The 12,577-nt window shown below is 39.6% G+C and overlaps 1 protein-coding gene across 2 annotated transcripts in view; it reads left to right on the top strand.

The window, feature by feature from the left end:
* The window catches only part of SACS (sacsin molecular chaperone), a 252,517-nt gene that overhangs the window by 159,856 nt on the left and 80,084 nt on the right, over positions 1–12,577 (top strand). For both annotated transcript variants that reach the window (XM_074958364.1, XM_074958355.1), the window contains exon 5: positions 10,689–10,776. In XM_074958364.1, coding sequence (XP_074814465.1) covers positions 10,689–10,776 — 88 coding nt within the window. The remainder of the gene's footprint in view (positions 1–10,688; positions 10,777–12,577) is intronic.

The following is a 12,577-nucleotide window of genomic DNA, read 5'->3' as shown; positions in this document are numbered from 1 at the left end:
AACTTAAAATATTGGCTTCTGCAGCTAACTCAGTCGTCTTCATCTTCATTTTCCTGTTTGTTCATAATCTGGAAGAGAAAAACAAGCGTTCCTGCTTTTTCAGGTCCCAAATGATTTCTCAATTTGGAATGAATTAGTCAAAGGATGAAAATATTCTTTCTATACCGACAAAAGAAGCTATTGCTGTTAAAAGTGACATTATCACTTCAACAGTCTCTGAATCCAAGTGCTTAAGTGACTTCCACCAGTTCACTGGTGTGACTTTCTTTAAAACGTCATCAGCAAACATGTATTTCTTGAATGGTTCACCCTTAGCTCTGAAGTTTATTATAGTTGGCATTATGGAGGGATGATTGCTGGATGTCCATGTCACAGCCAGCTCATCTTCTTCAGCAGTTAAGGTTTGACCTTGGTACTGAGTATTGAGAATATTTGCAACAAAATGAGCTGGAGATAATGCTTGTCATATTCTTTTTTTTAATGCTTGTAATTTAACTTTGTCATTGCATATTTCTCTTTTTAAGATCTCACTTAGTTCCTTCCAAATTTCAACAGCATCAGCAATAAAACAGCTATTTCCCTGCATTTTGTTCAAGGCTACAGAAATAGGCTTCAGGGTATTAGCATATGTTCAACATTTCTCTTAAGCCCAATGTTGAGAACTTTGGCTGTGACAGTGCCGTCTGTTTTTTCATGATCTTGTTCACAAACTGTCATCAGATTAGGCCAGTTCTTGATATAGTGCTCAAAACAGTCCACTACTGAGTTCCATTGCATGTCTTCTGGGAGAGTTAGCTTGGTTCCTCCCACTTTTTTCAGAGCAGCTGCTGCAAAGTGGTTGTTATGGAAGTACTTTGCAATTTCAAAAATATTAGCCTTTATTTGTGGAACACTGAAGTCGTTGGCTAGGAGGTGCATCAAATGAGCACTGCAACCGTATGTTATTAGCTTGGGGACTCTCTTCACTCTCTTCTAAATAACTTCTTCTCATATTGGATACATTTGCAGCATTGTCTGTGACCAAGCTGCGTACTAGACATTTGAATTTTTTTTCACAGTTTGTTATAGGTTTTACTGCTACTTCTTCTAAGTATTCTGCTGAGTGTGCATTTCCTGATGTACCAATTGTTTCTGTAAGGAAGACATTCCTTTCTTCTGTTGTCACAAAAGTACATACAACAGGATCATTGTGGACATTGCTCCACCCATCAAGATTCAGGTTAACAATTTTATCTCTAGACCTTTAGCACACTGCTCAGTTTCTCTGTCATACACTTTATCCAGCAGTTTGCCTGCAACATCTGCTCTGTTGGGTGGACTGTATCTTGGTCTTAAAGACTGAACCGTGTTAATGAAATGTGGATTCTCAATCTTACGGAAATGAGAGTTTGTTGCATAAACAAACCGGGCAATTTTCCCATCAATTACCTCTTTTTGTAATCTTCTGGTTCTTATGGTTGTTTCTGGATGATGGAGATCTTTTTTTCTTTTTGCTACAGGTGATAGAATGTGGCTATAATTGGTAGATATATATTGGCAGAAACTATAGAAAATGATGGTGCTCTTGAAGGTGGATAGTCTTCAGAATCCTGTATGCTGAGGGATGGATTCTCCTAAACAAAATAAGTCAATGCAGTTATTTAATTATTATTACCATACTGCTCATTTACTCATTGCATTCATTAAACAGACACAATGAGGAGTCCTTGTGGCATCTTAGAGACTAACAGATTTATTTGGGTATAAGCTTTCGTGGGCTAGAACCCACTTCATCGGATGCACAGAGTGAAAACACAGGAGCAGGTATAAATACATGAAAGGATGGGGGGTTGCTTTACCAAGTGTGAGGTCAGTCTAATGAGTTAAATCAATTAACAGCAGGATACCAAGGGAGGAAAAATAACTTTTGAAGTGGTAAGAGAGTGGCCCATTACAGACAGTTGACAAGAAGGTGTGAGTAACAGTAGGGAGAAATTAGTATTGGGGAAATTAAGTTTAGGTTTTGTAATGACCCAACCACTCCCAATTTCTCCCTACTGAATATCACCGCGCTCCTCACCGCACTCCCCACTTTTAATAATGCCAGTTTGTTTGACTTTATAATACTCTATCATTATGTTTTTAATGACATATTTATGTATTGTATATTTAATTGTCTGTTCAGTGCTCCAAGTGTCCTGGTTCAGAGGTACTTCATATGTAACATTTTTATCATTATTTCTCTGTGGAAAGGATTTAGTCACTTCAGTGTTGTTATAAGAATTCTCGTATGGGAGGAAGGAATCACTGACTATTCACCAACTTTTATTTTCTCGTATGGTCACAGGCAGGGTGGATAAAAATCAATTATTTTAAATAAATAAATAAATAAATCTGATTTTTTGTATTTAAATCAGATTTTTTGTATTTAAATCGGATTTTTTTGATAAAATGCTTTTTGAGGAAAAAACCTATCTATCGATAGTTTTAATTAAGATACATTATAGTTCAAAGATATCTCATCATGGAATAGGGATTATAAATTCTAATTCTATACTATGAGACAATATATTAATGTAATGTTTAAGAAAAGTTTTGTAAATGAGTTCCAATAGTTCATGGATTAGGGACCCAATCTTATGGGGTTCCACAGGCTTCTGTATAGATTATTTAGGTTCTTTCTATCTAACCAATGGGACTCAGTGCTCAGCGTAGAAGATACCATCAGAGATGCTTAGTTTTGCAGTTCTCAAACTGTGGATTTGTGTCTCCAGAGGTAACATGCTTGTTAACAGCAAAAATGTTTTTAAATAAATTAATATATACAGGTGAGAAATAACAGACCTCAACTCTATTGTCCCTCTGCAAATTTGTGCACACAGAGTCAATCCCTTACCTCTCTCTAAAAGTTTAAAGTTTCAAAAAGTTCAATGAATAGAAGATTGTTGGGGGCGGAATAGATCTGGACAAGGAGAAAAAGTCTGGAGATAAATGTGAGAAGCGAGGGACATGTGCTTGTTTTGTTAAAATATTGTATGTTTGCTGTTGAAGAAAAAAATCCAGAATACTTAACATTATTGTTTAAGTTAAATAAAACAATTTAAATGTCTATCTGGTGACATTCGCCTCCTAATACAGCATGGCAAAAAAATCCTCCAAATATTAATGATTAACCTGTTGAATTGGAGATAGTTCACCTCCCAATGACTTCATAAATATCTGCTGCAGTTACCTTTGGTAAATGAAATAACCAAACAATCATTCATTTTCTGATATAGCTGTAAAATTAATCTGAAAGGTTTTCAAAATAAATCACTGTTTAAAAATGTATAGTGTGTACCTTCTAAAAATGAAACCTACATCTATCTCTGAGTTGTGAAGAATATGTACGAAGGTTATAACCACCAATAAGAATGCATTTTGTGTAGATCCATCAATCTGAAAAGTTTTCAAAATAAATCACTGTTTAAAAATGTATAGTGTGTACCTTCTAAAAATGAAACCTACATCTATCTCTGAGTTGTGAAGAATATGTACGAAGGTTATAACCACCAATAAGAATGCATTTTGTGTAGATCCATGATTAAATTGAGTCTTTCTGACGAGTGATTTAAATCATGATTTAAATCAATTTGATTTTAATCAAATCCACCCTGGTCACAGGTTTCTTGATTTTACTCTCCTCAGCCCTCCGTTTCCATTTTGTGGTATCTTACCAGCCGGAAAGAGGTGTGTTAGCACATCACCCTCTGAAATGCAACAGGAAGCCAAGAGTATGAGCAACACTTTTTTTGGTTGGCATTGCTACTGAACTGTTTCTTTTGGTTGGAAATACTTAGTCACTAAAGAGTCTTGAATAGTTAGTCTGATATTTTTGGTTTTATATTTAAGAATATAACTAGAGGTCTTTTCTTCTCTATCATGGCAATTATAAACGTTATTTTCAACCTTTTCAACTCTAGTTGCTTAGGGCCAGATTCTCCCACTGTTTCATACACTGAGTAGGTAGAATGATCTGCTGTAAAACATTTTCCACCTTTAAAAATAAAGTGAAGTTTGCTTTATTTATAGATGACTGACCAAGTCAGTTAAAATAATCTTGAGTGTCAGTTGTCATGGTGACAGGGCTAATTGTGCCTGTGACCCCTTTTCTGGCCTCTCTGAGTGCATCCCCCTTTCAGTATGAGGCCTTGTGCTTCTGTCTCCCTGTAGTAGAATCATGCAATTCTCCCACTCTTAGGTTAGATCCCAGGCTGCGTGTCAACTGTGTTCCCACAATAGCTCTGACTGGGTTTGAGTACCTACTCTTCTTCTCTTCAGGAGCTTGTGGCCAGCAGTGACCCCAAACAACCTTCTTAAAATGAAGTATTGTTTAAACTTAACAGTAGGAATAAAGCATAACATAAGATGTTATTAAAACAATAAAAGGTCTACACTTGTCTATCTTATTTATAGTTATAGGTAGGCCTGTCTTATCCCAGACATCCCAAACTCTGGAATCTGGGTTCACCTTAGCTCAACCTTCTCTGTCGCCTTAAGGAAGTGTGTCCCTTTAAATCTAGTCAGAGTCTTAGTTTTCTCTTCCCACAGGTGTTTTTTTTTTTAAAGCCCAGTTTGGTTAGAGCCAGAGCATCAAATGCTTTTGTATTGGCCTAAAAGTGTTTGCAAGGAAGTGTGTATCAGGATCCACCCCTTCCACATTCTGAGTGCATTTCCTGACAAATGTGCTATTGAATTAACTCAGTATATGGGTACAGTAAACAACACAAAAGCCCAGTCAAGAAACACTATTCCTAATTTATTGCAGTCAGCTTCCAATCAATCACAGCTTTCATCACAAAAATAAGTCCGATCATCTAAATATTCATGTACATGAGTCAATTTATGCACATGAGTGGTCTCCTTTAACTCAGTGGAACTATTATGTGCAAAGCTACTCATATTCATAAGTGTCACAGGGTAGCTGGTCCCAAAAGATAAATTAAGCCCAGCTCCCCTGTGGCACTTCTCTGTACCTTTTCCATTTTTAATGTATCTTTTTGAGATGGAGTGACGAGAATTGCACACAGTATTAAAGCTGTGGGAATAACACTGATTTATATAATGGCATTATGGTATTTACTGTCTTATTATCTATCCATTTCCTAATGGTTCCTAACATTGTATTAAGGTTTTTTTTGACTCCCACTGCACACTGAGTGGGTGTATTTAGGGAACTATCCACAGTGACTCCAAGATCTCTTTCTTGTGTGGTAATCGCTAATTTAAACGCCCATCATTTTGTACGTATAGTTGGAACTATGCTTTCCATGTGCATTACATTGCCTTTATCAGCGTTGAATTTCGTCTGCCATTTTGTTGCCCAGTCACTCAGATTTGTGAGATCCCTTTCTAACTCTTTGTTGTCTGCTTTGAACTTAACTATCTTGAATAATTTTGTATCCTCTGTAAACTTTGCCACCTAACTGTTTACAGTTTTTTTCGAGATGATTTATGAATATATTGAACAGCACTGGTCCCAGTACAGATCCTTAGGGGATACCACAATTTACCTGTCTCCATTCTGAAATCTGTGCATTTATTCCTACCCTTTGTTTCCTGTCTTTTAACCGGTTACTGATCCATGAGAGGACCTTCCCTCTTATAACATGACTGCTTACTTTGCTTATGAGCCTCTGGTGAGGAACCTTGTCAATAGTTTTCTGAAGGTTCAAGTACACTATCTCCACTGGATTACCCTTGTTCACATATTTGTTGAGTCCCCCAGAGAATTCTAATATATGGTTGAGGCATTATTTCCCTTTACAAATGCTGTGTTGACTCTTCCCAAACAAATTGTATTCATCGACGTATCTGATAATTCTGTTCTTTACACTAGTTTCTACCAATTTGCCCAATACTGAAGTTAGCTTTACCATCATGTACTTGCCAGGGTTGCCTCTGGAGCTTTTGGGAAAAAAAATTGGCGTCACATTAGCTATCCTCCAGTCATCTGGTACAGAAGTTAATTTAAGTGATAGGTTACATACAGTTAGTATTTCTGCAGTTTTATATCTGAGTTCCTTCAGAACTCTTGGATGAATACCATCTGGTTCTGGTGATTTATCACTGTTTAATGTATCAGTTTGTTCCAAAATTTTCTCTATTGACCCTTCAATCTGGGACAGTTCCTCAGATTTGTCACCTAAAAAGAATGGCTCAGGTGTGGGAATCTCCCTCACATCCTCTGCAGTGAAGACCAGTGCAAAGAATTCATTTAGCTTCTTCGCATTGGCCTTGTCTCATTTAGCCCCTTCATCATCCGGTGGCTCCACTGATTATTTGTCAGGCTTCCTGCTTCTGATATACTTAAAACAATTTCTGCTGTTAGTGTATGAGTCTTTTGCTAGTTGCTCTTCAAATCCTTTTTGACCTGCCTAATTATTTTTGACCTGCCAGAGTTTATGCTCTTTTCTGTTTTCTTCAGTAGGATTTGACTTCCAGTTTTTAAAGGATGCCTTTTTGCTTTTCTCACTCTGTAGGTTAGCCATGGGGGCACTTTTTAGTTCTCTTACTGTTGTTTTTAATTTGGGGTATACATTTAATTTGAGCCTCTATTATGGTGTTTTTAAAAAGTTTCAATGCAGCTTGCAGACATTTCACTCTTGTGACTGTTCCTTTTCATTTCCATTTAACTAGCTTCTGCATTTTGGTGTCCTTCCCCTTTCTGAAGTTAAGTGCTATAGTGGTGGGCTTCTTTGGTATTTTTCCTTCACACAGAGATGTTAAATTTAATTATATTATGGTTGCTATTACCGAGTGTTCCAGCTCTATTCACCTGTTGGACCAGATCCTGTGCTTCACTTAGGACTAAATCAAGAATTGTTTCTCTCCTTGTGGGTTCCAGGTCTAGCTGCTGCAAGAAGCAGTCATTAATGGAGTCTAGAAACTTTATTTCTGCATTCTGTCCTAAGGTGACATGTACCCAATCAATATGAGGATAGCTGAAATCCCCTATTATTGGGTTTTTACAGTTTCGTAGCCTTACTAATCTCCCTGAGCATTTTACAGTCACCATCACCATCTTGGTCAGGTAGTCGGTAATATATTTCCACTGCTATCCTCTTATTATTCAAGCATGGAATTTCTCTCCATAGAGATTCTACGGTACAGTTTGATTCATTTAAGATTATTTATTATTTATTATTTGACTCTGTTTTCTTTCACAGATAGTGGCACTCCCTCACCAGCATGACCTATTCCTGGTGCCCTGCACAGCTGCGTGCTGCTTCAGCCCCTGCTCCAGCTCTTCCCCAGGCCCCCGCCCCTGCTCCACCCCCCACCCCCCTGCCTCTTCCCCTGGGCCCCCGCCCCAGACCCCCTCCCAGCACTAACCGGTGGCATGGCTGAGGCCAGGTCGCTGAACTCCCACTGCCGGTGAGTGCAGGCCCAGCCCCGCCCCCACTCCCCTGAGCTCTGCAGCCAGGGTGGGCCTGCACTCACCGGCAGTGGGAGTGCAGCGACCCGGCTTCAGCCACGCCACCGTTGAGTGCTGGGGGGTGGTTCCCCCCGCCCCACAAGCCAGCCCTGCCCGGCCCGCACCCCATTCCCCTCCCTGCGGAGGCTTGCCCCCCCCAACGGGGGAGGGGGGCTGCATAGGGCTCCAGAATTGCTAGGGATGGCCCTGGCAGGAAGGGAGCAGAGTTGACTTAACTGGGAAGCTGCCAGGAGAAGGAGTGCCAGAAACCTCTGGGAGGGGTGGCCCTGAAGCCTGACAGAGGTGACGTGTCGGTGGGGGCATGCGGGGTCAAGTGCCCCCCCCCCCCAGATTGGCCTGCCAAGGCAGGGAGGGAGAGGGGCTCTGTCCTCCTGTTGCACCTGCCCCCCAGCATGCTTGATCCCTGTCCCTGGCAGCTGGGCACTGTCCCCAGGTCCGTCTGCTGGTTGACAAGGGTCGAACGACCTGGAGCCTCCTCTCTCCCCCAGCACATTTCCAGCTCTCTCAGCCCCTGTCTCTGGCAGCTGGGCTCAGGTGGGGGCACCACCAGGCTCTCTCATGCAGCTGCTCTGATGCACAGAGCAGCAACCCTGAGTGGCTGGCTTGAGCCATGTGGGAAGCAGCTCCGTCCCACTCTCTGCCCGGGCCCAGCTGCCTGGGAGAGTGGCTGAACGTGCCGCGGAGGGTGGGGAGGATGGCGCAGTGGGAGAAGAAGAGAGCCTCCCCTCCCCTGCCCCACCCTCGCAGGTAACGTGGGGAGGGGAGAGGAGCCCCCAGCTGGGTGCAGGGCTGGGGGGTTGTTGGGATGAAGAAACGTGGGACGTTCATGTGTCCTCCCCTTTAGATTGTGCCCCCCCAGTATGTGGAAGCATGAGTCGTCTATGCCTCAGGCTAAGGAAGGAGTTAAAAGACTGTTTTTCTGTTTGCTAACATCTGTAAAGAAAATAAAACTTGCAAAAAACTGGGAGTGGCAGTGCATGCTTTGGAGCTGGGAGAAGGCTGCTGCTGACAATAAGTGTTTGAAAGATTGCGGGCATAAACTTTAACTATTGTAAAGGCACACTTTACAGGGATAGCATCTACTTAAGTATAACACTTCTGCCATTGATTTTTTTTATCTGCTATTGTTACAAGTAGCACTTAAAATTGCTGTGATTGAAAAGGATTAAAAAAAAGTTGAATTTTTTGTTTGCTTTGTGCATTTGACCATACTTTGTGTATAGTCAGCTTCACTATAAAAGCTTAACTGTAGTCAGTTTCCCCTGATTATGGGTTTTTCACAGCACAAACAAGGAGAGGAAAAACATTTATAATGAGGAAAATATTATTTGAAGTGACAAACATTGGCATACCAAATGTAATCAAGTAATGATCACAGGTCACTTGGCAATCACTTATATCCAGCCAAGTGATTAATTCATCTTTATCTGTTGCAGTAAGATCCAAAGTAGTTACTTTATGAACTTCACTATAAACTGAAGCTAGTTCTAGCTAATTATTTGAAATTGACTAGATTTCAAGTTGGCAGTGGCTATTTAAAATTCTCTCTGTTAAATCATCTTGATTATTCCAGGCTCACTGAAGATATCTTAGAGTGTAACATCACAAATAACAGAAGTCTCACTGTAACCTATAATTTTATTTTTGGTATCTATACTATAAGTACTGGTATCTTCTTAGAGTATAACCTATTGTATGGATGCATAATGGGGAATTCTGTCATTTTTGAGTCAATCCCTGCCAAATGTAATCACAATCTATCTGAAGTATAGCTATTAAGGATTTGATAGACAACAAGGCCCTGATCCTGCACAACACTGCATATGAGTGTAGAGGTCTGCATGGGCAAAACAGGGCCCAAATGATCACATTTTCCAGTTGTTTTATTGCAATATACTTTTGTTGCTGTATATCCTCTCTTACAGAGTATTACAGTTTCATTCATTGTTCCATTGTGATATTGCTAGTTTTAGATCCAAGTTGAGAGTACATCACCCATATATATTTAGGCTTAGCAGATTTTTTTTCTTTTTTTAAAATAATTTTTACAGATAACATTGATGTTTATTTTTAAGCATTTTTGCTTTATATCTGTTTACATTTTCACAGTTGCACCAAATTATGGCTTTTAAGCATTTTTTTATTCATATCAATTCAAATTTTCACAGTGGGAGGACATTTTGGGGTAGGCTTTCAAACAATAATTATTTAATGATAGTAGACATTGAGATTCAAACAGTTAGAACTTCATAACTCTTAAAATACAAAGTATCAACATCACGTCTAACTAAATATCCCTAGATCATACTTTTTAAGTTTTCAAGCAGCATTTTTCTTACTTTACTTATTTGTAAATCTCCATTTTTATTGATGGAAATATTTTTCCATCAGTTCATGTGTGTATGGTGAAATCAACAATTACCAACACTTACCAATAAAAATCTAATCCTCCCAACCCTATATATATACTCCTTTGCGGGTATATATGCTATGTGCGTCTAATATATGCATATAGTATATGTATACAGGTCTTTGTGACCTGTTCCTTAAAATGATAGTTATTTTCTTTTATTGACTGTTATTTTTTGTGTCCAGTAGTGGCCCCAATGTGCCACTTTCCAAACAAAAAAAGGCACATTTGCAATCAGAATGATTTATTAAGCGTCTGGGGCTATAAAACCCTTTACAGGAGTTTTTGCATTTCCTAGGATTACATGTTCATAGTCATTTACTAATCTAGCTACTGACATCATGAATTCATCTGTGGAATGCTGGTTAGACCACCAGGCAAAAGACATCATCTAAGATTTATATTCTTTGCATTCTGAGAGTTAGACCTATTGCAAATTAATAAGACAAATGCAAAGAATCAAAACAGGAGAACTTCTTGTGGCTAGGGGAGGAAAAAAAACATTTGGAATCTAATTCTGCCCCTATATAAATGGGTATAGCTCCCATTGCTGTCAAATGAAGTTGCATTCATGTAACTGAGGGCAGAATTTTGTCCTTTATGTAACAGAAAAAAATTGCACTCTCATGTCATGCACAATTGAAGATATCAGAATGATGTATTTAGAGACTAAATATTGAAGCAGTGTGTTGAGACTTGGTCTCTAAATTTTAATATCTAAAAAGTACTTAACATTCTCAAGATGTCTGGAGAAAAGCCATTGCAAAGTAGTGATATTGGATAATGTACATCAAGATCTTCCTTTTTTTTTTTCTGTTTCAGTTATCTGATTGTACTAAGTTTGGGGACTGTCTGAATTCTGAAAATCATATTTTCTTAAACCTTCAGTCAAAAGGCCTGAAAGGAGGAGGTAAGATAAACAGTTGTCTGTTTACTTATATGTTGGGAGATTGTGAAAAGTTTTGATTAATGCCCTGGCACAGTTCTGAGTAATGCTTTTCCTTACACGAGTAGTGGTGCTTTCTCTTTACTTGTACATCACAGCAATATACTCTTACTTTCTCACTACTGGGATTGTACCTAAGGAGAACCTGCAATTCAGTAGAGTGGATCATTTGGAATAAAAGAGAGGAGAGTGTCTCTTTTTAGAGAAACCATCACATCCACATGCATAGCAATTGTACCAGGAGTGGGAATTTACCTTCATTTGGGAGGGTTTGTTTTGTTTTTCCTTTTCTTTTTGTTTTGTACTGGTGATCCCTGGCTGTTTCAGTCAGTATTTCCATTCTTGTGACAGGAGAATGGGGATAGGATTTGTCTCTCTTGGGGTGCGAGACTTGTGGAGAGGTGCTGGGGTCTTTTAAGTGTGGAAGTGAATGGCTTCTGAAGGTAAGAGTTCCTTGGTGAAGGATGTGATTTGTTATTGAAAAGGAGGAGAGGTCGGTGTGGTGTTGTGGGATTTATTTGTTAATTGGTGGTTCCATCCCTGTGGCAGAAGGATGAGGATTGACTTGATGTCCTGATGAGTGTGAGGATAGTAAGAAATTGCCTGTTGGTTTTGATGAGGTTTTTTTCACCTCTTCCTCTACTTACTTGTGTCCCAGTGCTCCCAGAAGGCATGTGGAAATTGCTCATTTCTTCCCTCCTGTTGTGTGTGTGTATATGAGGTCATCAGGAGATTTTGTGAGGATGTGTGGCCTTTCAGTATGCTAATGACACTCTGTTCTATTCTTTCTCTGAACAACTTTGATAGTGCTATTGATTGTCTGACCTAGAGTTTTAGGGAGCTGTGGGGCATAGATGAGAGCTAGCTGGCAGAAACTTAATCCAGATAAAACTGATGCTAGGGGAAGTAGCCAGAATGTATAATAAGAATAATTTCTCTGTCCTTGACTGAAGATATGTTCAGTCTGGTGGTAGTGTTGGATCTTCAGCTATTGTTAGATGATCATATAGCAGCAGTGTCCAGAAATAATTTTTGTCATCTGCATGTGGCCATAAGATTGCCACATGCTACTGTGATCCATACCTTTATCATCTCAAGACTGTATTGCTGTATTGTTCTGTATATGGAGCTACATTTTCAGTCAATCTAGAAATTTAAGGTGTTGCAGAATGCAGTGACCTGCTGGCACTTCTTAGTGACAGCTCTGTTACATAAGATACACTGGCTGCCTGTGGCTTTCTGCATTGAATTTAAGGGGAATTTAACTTGACTTCAGTGGACTGGGACCTTTCTACTCAGGAGATGCCCTATTTCTTTCTGTTTTCCTGCAGCAGTGCTGCAGTTGCAATCAGCAGAGGTGCTTGAGCTGGATCCTCTCAATTTAAGAGAGAGGGGGCTGGTGATACAGAGTTCTCTATGAAGGGCCCCCAGCTTTGGAATGAACTCCACCCCTTGATTTGAAATAGCCTTGGTAGATTGATCCTCAGATCATGTTGCAAGGTTCGTCTGATGACACAGGCTGATGTGGAGGGTGAGTTTTTAATGGGGTTAGCTGAGCAAGGAGATGGGGAGTTTGTTGTTTGTAATCTTTGGCAAAGGTGCCGACCTAGAACCTCGGATAGGCTCCCCTTCTTTCTGACATATGAATCAAAATAATATTATGCACAAACTGTTAAAAGAACATTATTAAGGTTGCAATGTCAAACAAAAAATTAGGATATGTCAGAATTAAAGTTGTCCATGTAACCTTAATTTGCTCCCTTGT

Source organism: Natator depressus, chromosome 1 (assembly GCF_965152275.1).
Source record: "Natator depressus isolate rNatDep1 chromosome 1, rNatDep2.hap1, whole genome shotgun sequence".
Taxonomy (NCBI): Eukaryota; Metazoa; Chordata; order Testudines; family Cheloniidae; genus Natator; species Natator depressus.
The sequence above is the reverse complement of the archived record's forward strand: the minus strand, read 5'-3'. Positions and strand labels throughout refer to the sequence as shown.